At 40.4% G+C, this 19898-nt stretch overlaps 1 protein-coding gene across 6 annotated transcripts in view; it reads left to right on the forward strand.

The window, feature by feature from the left end:
- Positions 1-19898, forward strand: part of shank3a (SH3 and multiple ankyrin repeat domains 3a) — a 1110717-nt gene that overhangs the window by 804439 nt on the left and 286380 nt on the right. For all 6 annotated transcript variants that reach the window (XM_063072946.1, XM_063072949.1, XM_063072948.1 and 3 more), the window contains one exon: positions 13594-13669. In XM_063072946.1, coding sequence (XP_062929016.1) covers positions 13594-13669 — 76 coding nt within the window. The remainder of the gene's footprint in view (positions 1-13593; positions 13670-19898) is intronic.

The following is a 19898-nucleotide window of genomic DNA, read 5'->3' on the forward strand; positions in this document are numbered from 1 at the left end:
TCTCCCTTTAAACTCTTCTCGGGGAGAAAAATTTGGGGAGAGTTGGTGTGGTTTCCTCGGGGTCCTCCAGTTCCTTCCCACGTGGGTGAGTCATAGTTTGTGGGGAGAGTTGATTTGAGTTTCCTCAGACTCCTCCCATTTCCTCCCTCATTGGTGAATGATAGAATTTGGGGAGAGTTGATGAAAATATGGGGAGAATAAAGTAAAATTGCTGTAAATTGGTGGTTGTGGTTCAAATGAAGTGAAAGGACTATTTAGTTATTGTATGACTGAATGACTGTGACAAATTCAAAAATATAATGGTTTGCATTTCATTTCTTGTTGCACAAAGTTTATACCTTGGTTTTTCTGACACATAGCCACCATAGGCACAATTTAATTTTTTTGCAAGAATCAGGTGCCACGTTGGAATAATTATTAAAATTCCAAAAGTCCTGGTCTCTTTCGTAGCATGATGAATTCATGGACCAGTCTAATTTACTTGGCCAGCTTTGAAGTGGGTCCAATGGCATGATCAGAGGAATTACTTACCAAAGAGCTGGACATTGACTTCAGAAAGGGGATGCTGCACATCTGCAAACTCTACATTGACAGTGTTGAAGTTGAGATCTTCAAGCTCCTTGGAGAGATATCACTAATGGCCTATCCAGGTCCAACCACATAAATGCCATGGCCAAGGAAGCTTACCAATGCTTCCAGTTTCTCAGGGGACTAAAATAATTTGGCATTTTGACCCTTACCAATATTTATTAGTGCACCATAAAAATCATCCTTTCTGGATGCATAACAGCTTGGCGAGGCAACTGCTCTCTACGTGATCGCAAAGAACTGCAGATAGATGTGAACAGTTCGCTTCATGGAAACCAGTCTCCTCTCTCCAGGTTTGAGCTGCACTCTTGCTGCCACAGTAAAGCAGCCAGCGTAATCAAAGAGTCCATTCACCTCAAACATTCTTTCTTCTTCCCTCTTCCATTGTGTAGAAGATACAAAAGTCTGAAAGCACATACAAACAGGTTCAAGGACAGCTTCAAACCCCATGTTATAAGACTATTAACTGGTTCCCCAGTACAATAAGATGGACTCTTGATCTCAAAATCTACCTGATTATGATCTTGTACTTTATTGATTACTTACAATGCATAAACAGGCCAATGCCAGATTGGAAGATTGAAACCAGTGAGTTGCTATAGGGATCTTTGCACTAATCCCAGGTTTTTACATATACCTCAATGGTTTGGTTACAGAACTGATGTTTGGTATATTATTATGTGCAGAGCACGGTTTCACTTATAACATCTTTGGTCTCTGGGGAAAAAGATTTACTAAAAAGAAAAGAAAAAAAATCATTGTAGCTTGCCAAATCAGTCAAACCTGCTTAATGTCAGCAGCCATCTTGTTCAAATTCACTCGACTAATGACAGCTCTTTGTGACACTGTCTGTCAGCCAGTAGGAGCATAGCACATAATTTGATGTTTGCCTAAAGAGAACACAGGATGCAAATTGACAATGGGCTAAATTGTCAATTGTTGCTTGACAAGTAAGAATTCAGTGATATACTTTGTAAAGTCAGGCTAATTTTATTAGGTATTTTAAAGGGGGAAAAAAGAGCATTCACTCTCCATTTGGCAATTCACATTGTGTGATTTATTTTGGGCCGTGCAGAAAAAAATCTATGTGAGACATGGTACACATTGCAATAAAATGTTATTTGCAAAATTGGCACAATCAACGCCAAAACAGGGCTATTTTCTGGTAATCCCCATATTGCGAAGACAGCTTCTGCTTTAAATATACTAATGACTTGGCTTCTACAGCAGTCTGAGTCAGAGAATTCCACAGATTCATCACTCTGTGGCTAAAGAAATTCATCCTCATCTCTGTTCTAAATGGGACGTCCTTCTAATCTGACGCTGTGTTGTCTGGCCCGAGATTCCCCTATTATTTGAAATATCCTCCCCATATCCACCATACATGGGCCTTTCAATATCTGGTAGTTTTCAATGGAAGAACACCCCTTTCCGCGCCCCCCCCACCCAACCCCCTCATTCTTTTAAACTCCAACAAGTGCAGGCCCAGAACTATCAAATGCTTATCATCCAGTAACCCTTTCATTCCCCGGATCATTCTAATAAATTTTCTCTGGACCCCCTCAATTGCCAGCGTAGCCTTTCTTAGATGTGGACCCCAAAGACTGATCATATGCAGAGAAATGTTGTATTCAGTGTGACAGCTAAGGTCAATTTATTGTTTATCTTAATGATGCTGAATCTATTAGCTGAAAGTGAAAGTTAAAAAATGTCCTATTTTTAAACAAATAGATCAATACAAACTCCTGAAGCTGATTGACAAAGAGATACTGTATCCAGTGCTCACAATATAGCCTCCTCAACATAGATTGGAGGACCACTTTGTCGAGCACCTTTGCTTCATCTGCAAAAAGCAAGATTTCCTGGTGGTCAGCCAGTTTAATTCCAATCCCCATTCCCAAGCACTCCTATACTGCCATGATAAGGCACTCTAAGATTGGAGGAGCAGCAACTCCTATCCTGACTGGATAGTCATCAACTTCTTGGCATGAACATTGATTTATCCAACTTCTGGTAATCTTTCCCTCCGCCTTCCCTCTTCTTCAATTCCCCATTCTGACTCCCCCTTTTACCTCTTCTCACCTGCCTATCACTTCCCCCGTAGCTTCTCCTCCTTCCCTTTCTCTCATGGTCTCTCTATCAGATTCCTTCTTCTCCAGCCCTTTATTTCCACCGATCACCTCACAACTTCTAACTTCATCCTTCCCTCCTCCCCACCCACCTGTCTTCACCGTTCACCTTCTACTCTGTAGTCCTTCCCCTTCTCCCACCTTCCTGTTTGAGCTTTCTCCCCTTCCTTTCCAGTGCTGATAAAGGGTCTTGGCCCGAAACGTCAACTGTGTATTCATTTCCATAGCTGTTGAGTTCCTTCAGTATTTTGTGTGTGTTTGCAAAGAAAGGACTTTCCTGCTCGTTGCTGAAGATGCCAATAATCAGTAAAAGCTTCCTATCAGCTCACTGCGCACTGAGTAGGACTCTCAGCTGTTGAAGCAATCAAAAAGAACATGTCTTGTATATTGTTTTCATTCATTTCAGCTGTCAATTGGCAGCAATCTCTGGAAAACATGATGCTGTATAAATTGGTGACAGTATAGAACATCACAAGCCAGGGACATTCACCACTTGCTATTTGCAGCAACAAGCAGAATCCACTCAAGGTTTAGTTACTGAGAGTCATGGCAGTATAGGCTCTTCCAGCCCTTTGACCGCGCCGCCCAGTGACTGCCGATTAACCCTCGCCTAATCGTGGGCAATTATAATGACTAATTAACCTATTAACCAGTACGTAACAGTACGATTGTGGAAGGAAACTAGAGCACCTGGGGAATACCCATGGGGAGGACATACAGGCTCCTCACAGATGGGCTCCAGTGCCCCTGTGCTAACTTTTATGCTACCGTGGTGCCCGCGGTTATAGCATCAAAAAAGCCATGCAAGAGAAATGCAAGGTGCAGTGCTACAAGAAACGGGGCGTGTTAGAGGCACCAAGTCAGTGATTCTGAGCTATATTTATTTCTCTTTCATTGACAGCCAATATTTTTTCAAACAGCAAAAGATTGATTTTAATAGTGTCAGACGGCCACACTCATTTTACAAGAACCAGTTGAAATCTAAGTACTTGTGATATCGGCTTCCACAGATGCAACATGCATTAGAAACTGCAAATTTAAACTAAAAATAGAAACTATTGGAGAGTCTTCTGAACTTCTAATGGAAGCCCATCAAGCATTCTGTATTATAAATGTTACCCTGACTCATTAAGAATTTCTGTTTTTACTTGGCATTTTTTGTTGTTTTTATGAGGAAACTGGTTTGTCAGATTTCAAATTGTGTTAGAGTTTTACTGAATCAGAATCAGGTTGTTATCACTGACGTCATCAAATTTGTTGTTTTCTGCCAACAATACAGTGCAATATACTATAAATTACAGTAAGAAGTATATAAAATAAAAATATAAATAAGTAGGTCAAAAAGAGAGAGCAAAACTAGTGAGGTAGGGTACATGGGTTCATTTTCCAGTCAGAAATCTGAAGGCAGAGGGGAAGAAGCTGTTCCTGAAATATCGACTGTGTGCCTTCAGGCTCCTGCACCTCCTCTCTGATGGTAGTAATGAGAAGAGGACATGTCCTGGGTGATGGGATCCTTAATGGATTCTGCTTTTTCAAAGCATCACCTTTTGACGATGTCTTTGATGCCAGGGAGGCCAGTGCCCATGATGGAGCGGGCTGAGTTTACGACCCTCTGTAGCTTTTCCTGACCCTCCACACCAGGTGGTGATACAACCAGTTGGAATCCACCATTGTATATCTGTAGATATTTGCAAGAACCTTTAATGACTTATCAAATCACCTTACGCTCCTAATAAAATATATAACTGGTGAGCTGGTCAGAACAATTTCCGTCTTTGCATCTGGAACTGAGATCAAGATTGGTGTTGGGGTTTTAATTTAAGATTTGGATTAGTGTTGTGTCTAAAGAGTGTAATCCTGGAATCTGTGATTATAGTTTACATTAAAACTGGAATATGAAACAGAAATTAATATTGAGATATGCTTTGTGCTTACATTGAAAATACATATATAAGGTTAAAGGATTATGGCAATGCTTTGAAGTGTTTATTTAACAGTATCTGATCATTGATAAATTGGTCAGGGGCTGTTGGTTCACGCACACTTGAGTTAGGAGAGAATCTCCTTTTAATATGTATTGTAAATCTTTTACAGTCTGGTAACTTTAGGACTTTGGTGGAATCCAACTTGCAGATTTTTCAGAAAATTAGATGTTATCCTATTAATACTACAACACATCTGTTTTTGATGAAGTTACATAATAGTATGTACCCTTTCCAATGGACACATTCTGTTTAAAGTGAGTAGGGATTTAGACAACGTTGAGTATAAAGCTACCATGTGATTCGAGATTTTAATGAGTTTAAGTGGAGTGTTTAAAACAACACACCAATGAGTTTAAAGAGAAGGTGGGAAAAGGGGTCCCGGTGTGTTTACAGGGAGTATGAGGTACAAGGCACCAGTGAGTTTCAATGTAGAGTAGGAAATTGCGTCATTGTGAGTGTCAAGGGAGTTCTGGATATGTAACTTCAGGAACTTACAATAGACTGGGATCTTTATAGAATTTGGGGAATTTTGGAAGATGCAGCCAATTCACTCATTGTCTCTACTGCTATTTCTTTGATGGTGCAGCCATCAGATCCAATGTTTAGCTCATCGGGTGTCCTGATGTAGAGTTCTGACACTTCACTGATCCTTGACAATGAAGTTAATGCTGCTTCATTACACATGACCAGGTCTGTAACAGCCTGTTCACTAGTTCATTCCATGATACCTTTGTTTAAGAAAGAACTGTCCTACATACATGCACTGAACCTCAAGACTATTTTATCAACTTGATTTGTCACATTGATATGAAGGTCAAAGTACCCCAAAGTTAATGACGCAAACAACAGGAATTCTGCAGATGCTGGAAATTCAAGCAACACACATAAAAGCTGCTGGTGAACGCAGCAGGCCAGGCAGCATCTCTAGGAAGAGGTGCATCTGTTACTTATTTTTATACACACATTCTTTCTCTCACTCTCCTTTTTCTCCCTCTGTCCCTCTGAATATACCCCTTGCCCATCCTCTGGGTCGTCAACCCCTTGTCTTTCTTCCCGGACCTCCTGTCCCATGATCCTCTCGTATCCCCTTTTGCCTATCACCTGTCCAGCTCTTGGCTCCATCCCTCCCCCTCCTGTCTTCTCCTATCATTTTGGATCTCCCCCTCCCCCTCCAACTTTCAAATCCCTTACTCACTCTTCCTTCAGTTAGTCCTGACGAAGGGTCTCGGCCTGAAACATCGACTGCACCTCTTCCTAGAGATGCTGCCTGGCCTGCTGCGTTCACCAGCAACTTTTATGTGTGTTGCCAAAGTTAATAAGTAGTTTTACTGTAAACTCTGATCTTTGTTCATCTATATTTTATTCTGGATTGTAGTTACTGATAGCCAATCTATGGAGTATTTCCACCAATGCATTTCCTATGCTATTTCTAACACTCACCTAAAATGAAATTCCAAACTTATTATGAGCAAAGTTCAGTTTGAACTCCAAGATCTTAATCTTGACTCTCTGCAAATTTTCACTTGGCTCAGAAAGTAATCCAGGCATTATTATCTTTGATTTTGCATTCTAATTCAAACCCTAGCTGCCCAAACATCCTCAACAGAAAGTTCCTTAATCCTACCCGTGTGGGTGGAGTTTTCACTTCAACACCCATTTGTTCTGCTCCCTCAGGGAGATGTCCTTAACCGTGAGATTCACCAGGTAACAGAGTCCATGGGATTCATACTTGCAGAAAAAAGAATATTCCCATAATTATAATTATCTTTAGCTGAATCCAAAACACTATTACCAACAGGACATACTGCTTTTGCAGAAACCTGCAAAAATAAAAATACCTCTCAGCATAGCAGTGGAAATCTTAACCAGGGCATTACTAATAATTAAGAAATAAAATAATAGTCAGCATGGACTGAGAGGTTCTGTGCTGGATGACAATAACGATGATTCAGTTTGTAAGCAGGACTAGACTAGGGTGAGGTGAGCAGTGTGGACACCAAGTTGATGCAGATGCTTTCCGCCATTTTGTTCCCTCACTCTCATGGCACTCACTCATGTCCGCCATGGAGAGAGCTCTTTAACACAGCAGCTGCTTCTCAGTATTCCTTTCAACAAGCACAGGGGAGTTCCAATCTCTGCAGGTAGCAGTCTTTGGGAATTGTACAGATCCTTTTAACATAGTAGTCATGGTGACAATCACATTAACAATTCTTTAAGTGTAATTTGTCTCAAATTCATTATCTTTTGGCCATTGACACTATATCGAAATCCTAACTGGGCTATCAACTAATGGTGAAAATGTTTTCTAAGCACTTGTTGGATTGTTTGGAATTTCTACACTGCTTCCTTAAAAAGATGAGCTCTGTATAATATCATATCCACTCTCATATTCCAATGCCTTTTATATTCTTGTGTCCTTCATCACTCCCTTTTTTGTCATTCTCTCCTTCTCTCTCTCACTGTCTTTCTCCCTCTCCCCGTCTCCCTCCCTCCCTCCCTCTCCCTCTGGCAGTTTCTATCTGTGTGTGTTAACCTTTGCTTCTCTCACCCTATGTGTCTTCTTCCTGGCCGTGAATTTGCTGTGATTGTTTTCCTCTTTTATGTCGCTTTCTAAGCTTCCCAGTAAATCTGTTATTGAAGTATGTCATCATGTACGACCTTGAGATGCATTTTCTTGCAGGCATTAACAGGAAAAAAAGAAATACAATATAATTTTATGCAAGCCCACACGTAAATAGACAAAGACTGACAAACAACCAATGTGCGAAAGAAGACAAACTGCAAATAAAAAATAACATGGAGAATGTGAGTTTGAAATGAAAGAGGAGTTTGGTAGCTCGGCTTGGCTGCTTGTTTGAATGAAAGAAAGTGAAAGCAGAATAAGTACAGCAGAGTTCTTGAAAGTGAATCTGTAGATTGTAAAATCAGTTCAGCTTAGTGGTGAGTGAGATAACTGTTTAATTTAAGTCTATCTTTTTAACTCTTTTTTTTATTTCTGCACGTCTCTGTGAATGTTAGCAAACAAATCAGCCTCCAAATCTGCCTTTGCCTGATACCTGTGACAACAAACAATCTGCTGAGCAAACTCAGCAGGTCGAGCAGCATCTGTGAGGCGAGAGGAATTCTCAGTGTTACGAGCTGAGGCACTGAGAGGGACGATAGCCAGTTTATAGAGGAGAGGAGAAGGGGTAAGACAGGATGCCGCTGAGTTCCCCCCACAGATAGCTCCCCAGCATCTACCTGCACTCTCTTATCTCCTGATATCCCTGACTGTATATTTCTTAAGGGATTCCATGAAAATTGAGATGGACTACACATTTTGCTCATTACCATATCTGCAGTGCTTTACATTGGAAGATTGTCATATTTTAGATTTATTTTAATCACTAAACACAATATTAATATCAAATATTTATTAAAATATTTTTAAGAGTTTTAAGAGGGCTTGGGCACAGTGGTTTGAAATTACTCTAGCTAGGTTTTGGTCACAATCACTATGCAAGTTACTTGTCTGGCATTGCCTTTTTAATTAAGTGTCCAACTGGACCAGTCGTCGCACTTTGTAATAAGGTGGAAAGTCAGTAAAAACAAATTAATTGAGTCTGTGTGCATAATTATTCTGGTGGTTAAAATGTAAATAATGCTGCCCCCTGCTGTCCAATAACCTAATTACATTAGGCCCATCAAAATGGAGCATACTTTTGCTGAAAATTCAAATTCCCATTTCAGAAATCAAGTGATGATATTGCGTCCACCAGTACAGGTTGAGTGCAGATTAAAGTTCCTTCTGCACTCGTCTATCAAAAACTACTCAGTCAGATGTAGAACTGTCTACATCTGTTTTGTTTTAATGTGCTGTATGGTACCAGGAAGGGTATGACTCACGCACTATGACTCCCTGTACGAGTGGAGAGTATTTAACAAAATAAATACAAAAACAAGAATGCAAAGAAAATGAAAGCAGAATAAGTGTGAAAGCAGAAAGCAAAATGAATCAGATCTGGACAGAGCAGTACACATAAATGAGGTTTACAAGAAGAATTCCCAAACTCTTCCATTCCAGTTACTTTCCCCAAGTAATATTGCTGATTAACACCCCCAACCACAAACCCACCTCTCCACACATCCAAACACACTGCTGTATCATTTCCTGTCAGTCACCTTATGTACAGATACTCCTGTGCCCGGTGTCATTTTATGGACATACAATCTATGCATGTAAGCTATCTTATGTATTTGTATTTGTTGTGCTTTTTCATTATTATTGTGTTCTTTATCTTATTGTGTTTTTCCTGGTTCTGCATCGGATCCAGAACAACAATTATTTCACCTCCTTTACACTTGTGTACTGGAAATGACATTAAACAATCTTGAATCTTTAAGTGCAAGTAGATAGAGATTTTGAAAAGTGATTTATCTGTCACGCCAAGTTTTAGATCTGTTCAGTTTAGCCTGCTCAGCAGGCAGAGAGGCTCAGTTCTCTAACACAAAGGCACAAGATACAGAATAATTTCTGCTGATGACTCGTTTAGCCTGTTTCATGTAAAGCTTTATCTCTTTTTCCATTCTAACCTGTAGATATCAGTCCCTAACAAGGTCCAAGCACAGATCTGTTGCACCATTACCAAATATATCTCTGCAGTTCTCTTTCTGAGTCATACCTTGGCTACGTAGATTCCCCTGGTTGAGTGTTTCGAAGCGGGGGGGGCACTCTCAAAGTAAGAGGGTAATGATTTTCTCATAACTCTCTGTCCAAGAAGCCTGTGAATTTCTCATCTTTTACGTGTACAGAAAACTGAGATCAACAGATCTCAGACCTCAGCTCCTGACCCTCATCACCTTCCAAACGTGGACAAAGAGCTGAATACCAGAGGTGAAGTGAGAGTGATTGCCCTCGACATCAAGGCGCCCTAGCTAAAGTGGAGAAAGTGGGAATTAGAGGAAAACCCTCTGCTGGTTGGAATCACACCAGCACAGTATATTACACCAGTGAAATACCAGCACAGTATATTATACCAGTGAAACAGCAGCATACCAGCACATTGAACCAGTGAAATACCAGCACATTATACCAGTGAAATACCAGCATACCAGCACATTGAACCAGTGAAATACCAGCACAGTATATTAAACCAGTGAAATACCAGCACAGTATATTACACCAGTGAAATACCAGCATACCAGCACATTGAACCAGTGAAATACCAGCACATTATACCAGTGAAATACCATCACATCAGACCAGTGAAATGCCCAGCACATTAAACCAGTGAAATACCATCACATCAAACCAGTGAAATACCAGCACAGTATATTAAACCAGTGAAATACCAGCACATTATACCAGTGAAATACCAGCACAGTATATTAAACCAGTGAAATACCAGCACATTGAACCAGTGAAATACCAGCATACCAGCACATTAAACCAGTGAAATACCAGCATATTGAACCAGTGAAATACCATCACATCAAACCAGTGAAATACCAGCATATTATACTGGTGAAATACCAGCACATTAAACCAGTGAAATACCATCACATCAAACCAGTGAAATATCAGCATATTATACCAGTGAAATACCAGCATACCAGCACATTGAACCAGTGAAATACCAGCACAGTATATTAAACCAGTGAAATACCAGCACAGTATATTACACCAGTGAAATACCAGCACATTGAACCAGTGAAATGTCATCACATCAAACCAGTGAAATACCAGCACATTGAACCAGTGAAATACCATCACATCAAACCAGTGAAATACCAGCACATTATACCAGTGAAATACCATCACATCAGACCAGTGAAATACCCAGCACATTAAACCAGTGAAATACCATCACATCAAACCAGTGAAATACCAGCACAGTATATTAAACCAGTGAAATACCAGCACATTATACCAGTGAAATACCAGCACAGTATATTAAACCAGTGAAATACCAGCACATTGAACCAGTGAAATACCAGCATACCAGCACATTAAACCAGTGAAATACCAGCATATTTAACCAGTGAAATACCATCACATCAAACCAGTGAAATACCAGCACATTATACCAGTGAAATACCAGCACATTAAACCAGTGAAATACCATCACATCAAACCAGTGAAATATCAGCATATTATACCAGTAAAATACCAGCATACCAGCACATTAAACCAGTGAAATACCAGCATATTGAACCAGTGAAATACCATCACATCAAACCAGTGAAATACCAGCACAGTATATTCTACCAGTGAAATATCAGCACAGTAGATTAAACCCGTAAAATACCAGCACAGTATATTAAACCAGTGAAACACCAGCATACCAGCGAAACACCAGCATACCAGCACATTGAACCAGTGAAATACCAGCACATTATACCAGTGAAATACCAGCATACCAGCACATTGAACCAGTGAAATACCAGCACAGTATATTAAACCAGTGAAATACCAGCACATTACACCAGTGAAATACCAGCATACCAGCACATTGAACCAGTGAAATACCATCACATCAAACCAGTGAAATACCAGCACATTATACCAGTCAAATACCATCGCATCAGACCAGTGAAATACCCAGCACATTAAACCAGTGAAATACCATCACATCAAACCAGTGAAATACCAGCACAGTATATTAAACCAGTGAAATACCAGCACATTATACCAGTGAAATACCAGCACAGTATATTAAACCAGTGAAATACCAGCACATTATACCAGTGAAATACCAGCACAGTATATTAAACCAGTGAAATACCAGCACATTGAACCAGTGAAATACCAGCATACCAGCACATTAAACCAGTGAAATACCAGCACAGTATATTAAACCAGTGAAATACCAGCACATTATACCAGTGAAATACCAGCACAGTATATTAAACCAGTGAAATACCAGCACATTATACCAGTGAAATACCAGCACAGTATATTAAACCAGTGAAATACCAGCACATTGAACCAGTGAAATACTAGCATACCAGCACATTAAACCAGTGAAATACCAGCACATTGAACCAGTGAAATACCATCACATCAAACCAGTGAAATACCAGCACATTATACCAGTGAAATACCAGCATACCAGCACATTAAACCAGTGAAATACCATCACATCAAACCAGTGAAATATCAGCATATTATACCAATGAAATACCAGCACATTAAACCAGTGAAATACCAGCACACCAGCACATTAAACCAGTGAAATACCAGCACACCATCACATCAAACCAGTGAAATACCATCACATCAAACCAGTGAAATATCAGCATATTATACCAGTGAAATACCAGCACATTAAACCAGTGAAATACCAGCATGCCAGCACATCAAATCAGTGAAATACCAGCACACTAAACCAGTGAAATACCATCACATCAAACCAGTGAAATACCAGCATACCAGCACACTAAACCAGTGAAATACCATCACATCAAACCAGTGAAATACCCGCACAGTATATTATACCAGTGAAATACCAGCACAAAAATGATACAGTAGTGCTAGAAATTTTCCTATTTCTGCATAAATATGACCCAAAATGTGGTCAGATCTTCACGTAGGTCCTAAAACTAGATAAAGGGAACCCAATTAAATAAATAACACAAAAACATTATACTTGTTCATTTGTTTATTAAGAAAAATGATCAAGAGGTAACATCCTAATTTGGAAGAATAAATTATGATAGATTAACAGTGTGAGGCAGTGAAACTCTGGTAAGATAACTTTTTTTGCAGAAGAGTGCTTTGGGAATATGGATAAAGAAGAAGGAAAATAAATTGAGTGTTGTATTCGATATACCTCAGAGTAATGTTTAACTCAATCAGGTTTTTCTGGTGCTATTTGTTTTATCCGGTGTTTTCTCCCTCTGTTCCTATATGTTAAGGTGCTGTCTCTCTTGCAACAGGCACTCTGGTTAGCATAAAGTTCTGGTCATGCCGCTCAGAAACTAGCCCTTTGGCCTTGCCAGTCATCAAACACTTCTCTCCTCAGTTTATTCATGTCACGTTTACTATCACTTTCCACTCTCTCTATTCACTGTGGTTTGTTTTTGTCTTTTAGAATTTAATAAAATTGTAATTCCTTTTCTGATATGTTTTACTGACTTTTTAAATTTTGCTGAGTATTTTCATAATGGGATTTATTTTCTCCTTTTTAGAAACATAGAAAACCTACAGCGCAATACAGACCCTTCAGCCCACAATGCTGTGCCGAACATGTCCCTACCTTAGAACTACCTAGGCTTACCCATAGCCCTCTATTTTACTAAGCTCCATGTATCCATCCAGGAGTCTCTTAAAAGACCCTATTGTTTCCACCTCCACTACCGCCGCTGGCAGCCCATTCCACACACTCACCACTCTCTGTGTAAAAAACTTACCCCTGACAGCTCCTCTGTACCGACTTCCATGCACCTTAAAACTGTGCCCTCTCGTGCTAGCCATTTCAGTCCTGGGAATAAGCCTCTGCCTATCCATATGATTAAAGCCTCTCGTTATCTTGTGCACCTCTATCAGGTCACCTCTCATCCTCCGTCGCTCCAAGGAGAAAAGGCCGAGTTCACTCTGTTGCCTCTGTTATTCAGACTATTGGCCCCTTTCCCCTATTTTCTATTGTGTTGTTTCTTTGTTCGTTTTATTTTTTGTGTCCCTTTTGTAAGCAGAACAATGAACTAGATTATTTAATTCTTATTTTGCCATGCAGATCCTTCAGCCTCTGAAGTTTATTCTGGAATCTTTTTTGTCCCTTTCTCTTTGGTTCATTGTGCTATCAATGGCAACATTGTGAATGCTTTTTGTGCTGGTATTTCCGGTGATTACTCTATTGTTTCTTTGCTTCCCACTCTCCCTTTCCCAATTTAAGTCTTCAACTTTTTTTCAGAAACTCGTGAAGACCGAACAAAGAGACTCTTCAGGCATTACACAGTTGGATCCTATGATAACTTTTCCTCTCACAGGTAGGAATTTTCATTAACTTTTCTTTGCATTGGGCAATGTGAAAAATGAGACTGTTGGGTTTAGTTTTATGTCAGATTGTTGTAATTTTTGTGCTAATGAAAAATATTGGATAATTCAGTATTTGCAGGTAATGTCGGACTACTATACTCCCGTCAATACACAAACATACTTTTAATCAACTTTTTTCAGATGTTACATTATAAAATTTCTGGAGAACCTATTGAATGTAAAGGGAGCATGAAAAATAGAACCGTGGTAAGTTTAAAGGGCCAGTGGTAAACAGTGAATTACTAAAACGGAATACAATTCTCAAAGTGTGGCCTCAAGAACTTTTCGTAGGATTGCAACATAGTTTCCCAACTTATGTGTTCAGTGCTTAACTGATGTATGCCCACGTGCCAAAATCTTCACTGCTCTGTCTATATGTGATTTCACTTTAAGAGAACTATGCATCTGTACTCTAAGGTCCTTCTGTTCTACAACAATATCCAGGACCCTACTGTTCAATGTAAAAATCTTAACTTTGCTTTGTCCTTCCAAAATGGAACATTTTGCACTTATCTGAGTTAAATTGCATTTTCCAATCCTTAGCCCACTGCCCAGCTAACTAAGATCCATCTGCAGTTCTTCACTGTCCACAGCACCACTTATTTTAGTGTCATCTGCGAATTTACTAACTATTCCTCATATATTTCTCATCTAAATTGTCTATATAGATGACAAATAATACTGGTCCCAGCACCGACTCCTGGGGCACACTACTAATCACAGACCTCTACTTTGAGAAACATCATTCTACCATCCAACCAATTTTGTATCCAGTTTGCTAGCACTGTTTGGATGTCAGGTGTTCTAACCGTTTAGAACCTTATCAAATGCCTTACTGAAATCACTATATACTACATCTACTGTGGCTTGTCAACCTTCCATGTCCTTTCTTCTTTTTTCCTTTCAAAATGTAAAGGAATCTGAATTAAATTCCATTTGTCATTCCTCAACCCATTTACTTATCTGATCAGGATCCCTCAGTAACCATCTTCACTTACCTACAAACAAACTAACCGTGTCTTATACCTTTTCAATTAAATCATTGATATAGGTGACAAATAATAATGGGTCCAGCACTGACCCCTGCAGAACACCACTTGCCAAGGGCCTCCAGTTCATGAGCCAATCTTCCAGCCTCACCCTCTGCTTCCTACCGTTTTGCCATTTGTGTACCCGTTTAGCCAGCTCTTCCTAGATCCCATGCCATCTAGATTTCATTAACAGTCCATGTCTAACTTTCCATGCAGAACCTTAACACAGGCCTTACTAAAGACCATATGGACCTAGGGTAGCAGACACCAACAGAATCAACAAACTCATTCGTAAGGCCAGTGATGTTGTGGGGATGGAACTGGACTCTCTCACGGTGGTGTCTGAAAAGAGGATGCTGTCCAAGTTGCATGCCATCTTGGACAATGTCTCCCATCCACTACATAAGGTACTGGGTGGGCACAGGAGTACATTCAGCCAGAGACTCATTCCACTGAGCTGCAACACAGAGCGTCATAGGAAGTCATTCCTGCCTGTGGCCATCAAACTTTACAACTCCTCCCTTGGAGGGGCAGACACCCTGAGCCAATAGGCTGGTCCTGGACTTATTTACTGGCATAATTTACATGTTACTATTTAATTTTTTATGGTTTTATTACTATTTAATTATTTATGGTGCAACTGTAATGAAAACCAATTTCCCCCGGGATCAATAAAGTATGACTATGACTATGACTACTATGTCTGCCATCCTGCTGTCAACAACTTTCTTGGTCACTTTTTCAAAAAACTTAATCAAATTGGTATGACAAGATCTCCTACAAACAAAACTATGCTGATCACCACAAAGCAACCCTACCTTTTCAAGTTTTTGTATACCCTATCCCTCAAAATGCTTTTCAGCAACTTACTTACCCCTGATGCTAAGCTAACAGGTTTCCAATTACAATTTCTTTGCACAGTTTAAGGAATATGATCGCAACTACTGGTGAAGACAGAGTTTTATCGCTCTTTCTCCAGTTCTCATCAAAGCCATTTTTAGACACTGAAATAACAGAGCAGATGTTGCATTTCCTACAGTTCATGAAAAAGTTCAACACAAGGCAGGAGATGCAAGAGTGTTACCAAGGGGAAGGCCCCTTGAAAATGCTGAAAGGGACAGATTAAGGAGTCGATGTTGCTAGTATGGAATCTTGTTGAACCTGATGGAAATTGGGAAGGTCCATTGAGCGTAGGGGCTTGTAAGATTAGCAGACAAGGACCAGGGGAATTCCATCCATGGTGTATCCAGGAGAAAAAAGGTTGAGAGCAAAGGTGCAGGAAATACACTGAATGCAGTCTAATCTCCTTCAGCTGATGTGTCATGATTCAGAAGAAGAATGACATGTCAAATGCAGCTGTCAAGAGAGTTTCATCATCAGAGAATTATAATAAAGACAGATGATCTAAGAGAATGAAATAGAGTTCATACAGGACTAGCCACAGAGTGCTGTCCATGCCGGTTGTAAGCTATAATCTATCTTTTGAAAGATGTTACTTTCAAGATGTCCTATCAAAGTAGGTGATTTCACAGTCCTCTATATTGTGATCTTATTTTGTCCTGTCTTGCTGCAAATCCTGACTGATTAGAAGTTGTGAAGGCCAAATCTTACCTCAAAATTAACAAGACCTTGGAGCAGATAGTATCCTTCATCTTCAACTTCTAAAACTTAACGGTATAGAACTTCAGTTGTGAATCTGCAAATTTATCATCCACATCTTGGATAACCTTAATTATCTTCAAGAAAGGAGACAATTCTGATTGTGGCAGCCTCCTTGGGGGTCTCTGTCCTATTTGTCACAGTGAAAGCCATTGCAAGCTTCTCCTCAATCACACTTTCTCAGTGATCGAAGAGCTTGTCCCACAATTACAGTGTGTATTCCTTCCAGAGGCACAGTGGACATGACTTCCATCATGCGATAACAGCAAAAGAAATTCAGAAAGCAGCTCCAATTACAATTTGCGGACTTTTCCAACTTGAATAATTGATGGGGACTGTGGAAGACTCTCATCTAATTTGCCATCCCACAAAAATTTGTTTCTTTCTTACTTTTATTTCATGATGGTATGAAAACTATGATTCTAACTATTAGGTTGAAAGCAAAATCAACCTCAGTGAAAAGCAGTGACTTACTAGCAATGCTTTGACATTTCCCAACACTGCTCAATCTTTCTCAGTGTGATGCAGGACCCTCCCTCTAACGAGGCCTCCGTCAGTCAGGGTCGACCATAGGTGTTGTGTCCGAGCTGTCTAGATACGCAAGCCTGGGCAGTACAATGTGGAGAGCAAGCTGCCCCTCTTCATGCATCTGATGAACCCAAAGGAATGGCAGAGACCGATACAGTTTGGCACCAGCCACATTGCTGAAGTTGACAGTTAGTGTTAAACTCAACCTCCTAGTGACTCCAGCTCTGGATTTTTTCCCTCAGGGTTTACTCCCAAAGTCTTCCCCATGAGTGGGTATAGCCACAAGGCAATGGAGGTTTGAGATCAGAGTTTTCCTTCCCCTAGATAAGCTGCCCACCACAGCTTATGAGCCCCAACTGCTGAAGCAACTGCTTTTAGGGGACACTGCAGCAAATACACTTAAGGAACAAGTTCACCCAAACTTTAGTCACGTTGTACTGCTCTTCATGGAGACAACAATGGAACCTGCCTCTACTATATCTGCGAGCAGTGTGATCCAAATTCCAACCACACACTGCACAAGACATTTTCATTTTCTTCTCTTTTGTTATATAGCTGTGATCTCAGCTTCAATCCTGCAGCCAACAAGAACAGTATCCCACTATCCATTCTGTCAATACCTTTCACCAATATATATATTTCTATCAAATTTCACAAAGTCTTCAAAAAAAAAGAACAACCTCTCCATTTTATAATTATAATTGACATCCTTCTTTCCAGGAATCATCTCTAATAATCTTCTCTAATGCCTCTACATTATTCCTATAATGAAGAAATCATTTGAGGCCAGGCCAGTATTTTATAAAGCTTCAGAGTGGCTGTACTGTTTTTCTGTTCTACTGCTTTATTGATTGAACCTAGAATTGTGTATGCCCTATTAGTTACTTCCTCAAACTGCTCTTTGATTTTCTAAGGGACAGGATTTATAAGTATTTGGATAGGATTGGACTGATTAAGGATAGTCAGCATGGCTTTGTGCATGAACGTCATGTCTAACCAATCTTAGAGAGTTTTTCTAGGAAGTTACCAGGAAAGTGCATGAAGGCAAGGCAGTGGTGGTTGCCTACATGGACTTTAGTCAGGCATTTGACAAGGTCGCATATGGGAGGCTGGTCAGGAAGGTTCGGTTGGTTGGAATTCAGGATAAGGTAGTAAATAGGATTAGACATTGGCTTCATGGGAGAAGCTGGAGAGTGGTAGTAGAGGGTTGCCTCTCTAACTGGAGGCCTGTGACAAGTGATGTGTCACAGGAATCGGTGCTGGGTCCTTCATTGTTTGTCATCTATATCAATGATCTGAATGATAATGCGGTTAACAGGATCAGCAAATTTGTAGATGATACCAGGATTGGGGGTCTAGTGGACAGTGAGGAAGGCTATAAAAGCTGAAGACAGTACAATATGGGTGCAATACTGCTTAGCGCTGTGATGTGAGGTTCAGCAGGGTCACAGCCTCAGGGAAGAAGCTCTTCCTGTGCCTGCTGGTGCGGGAGTGGAGGCTCCTATAGCGTCTACCGGATGGGAGGAGAGTAAAAAGTCCATGGTTAGGGAGAGATGCATCTTTGATAATGCTCTTCACCCTGCCCAGGCAGTGTTTATGGTAGATGTTCTCAATGGTGGGAAATTGGGTGCCGATAATCCACTGGGCAGTTTTCACCACACGCTGGAGTGCTTTGCAGTCCGATACGGGACAATTGCCATACCACACTGAGATACAGTTGGTGAGTGTGCTCTTAATGGTACAGCGGTAAAAGTCCGTCAGTATCCTGGGACAGAGGTGAGCTTTCTTGATGTTCTGCAATTATCTGGAACATCATGCTGATGTTAACATAATCACTGAGAGCTTACTGCTGTGATAGAGCTAAATTCACACTAACGCTGCATGCAAATTGTGATGCGCTGCATTGTGTTCCATCCTTACAAACAATCACTTTTACCTCTTCAGCACAGCCAAACAAAGCAGAGTTCATTTAAGTTAACAGAAACAAGAAACGGTTGAAGCCAATTCAAATATACAATCTATCGTTAGTATGCACCTGTAATGACCGCTTCCCGAGTTTATTTGCCCTCCCTACATGTGGTAGAAGCAAGTAACTGGAAAACAAGCAGCAGTCGTGGCAGAACATTGCTCTTTCTAGTAGATGACTCAGTAGATGGTATTGAAAGTTGACTGCAAGCAGCCCTGAACCAACAATTGCACCAAATCCTGAGTATCAGCATTCTCACCGTGTTAACCTTAGATCTACTATGAGAGTGCCTGTGATGACAGAGCAGTGCAGTCACCCCAGTGGAGGGCAGCAAATTCTTTTTGCACAGGACCACTCAAGCTGTCTTTGAACAAGACATCCTTTAGGCCAATCACAAACAAGAGAAAATCTGCAGATACTGGAAATCCAAGCAGCACACACAAAATGCTGGAAGAACTCAGCAGACCAGGCAGCATCAATGGAAAAGAGACTCTTTTCCATAGATGTTGCCATGTCTGCTGAGTTCCTCCAGCATTTTGTGTGTGATCCTTTAGGCCAGGTCATATGATATACCAGCCATCAGCTGCTGCTTCATGATAGCACTGTCTATGTCTATGGGCATCAAATAGAGTTTTGATAGACTCAGTTTCACTGATGTAAGTGTGCTTTTGTTAACTTCCACCTGTATTGAAACCTGCACCATCCCATTCTGAATTTGGGTGTGCCATTACCTGCTGGCTGCAGAGCCCACTCTGATAAATATGGCCACCTGTTTCTGTTGCAGGCCCGAAGAGAGGCTGGAGAAGGACTCCACTATGCTTTTTGGCAGATTTGCAGATTTTCTAGCAGATTGGCTAATATGCTATGCATTTAAAATCTACATATATTGCTGCACATAAAGCATGCTACAAAACTGGGTGTCTGCAGAACCAAGCCAATGCAATTTTCACTCACATTTAATGCTTGAAATAGTTTCCAGCCTGAGGAGATTAAAAC

Source organism: Mobula hypostoma, chromosome 20 (assembly GCF_963921235.1).
Source record: "Mobula hypostoma chromosome 20, sMobHyp1.1, whole genome shotgun sequence".
Taxonomy (NCBI): Eukaryota; Metazoa; Chordata; class Chondrichthyes; order Myliobatiformes; family Myliobatidae; genus Mobula; species Mobula hypostoma.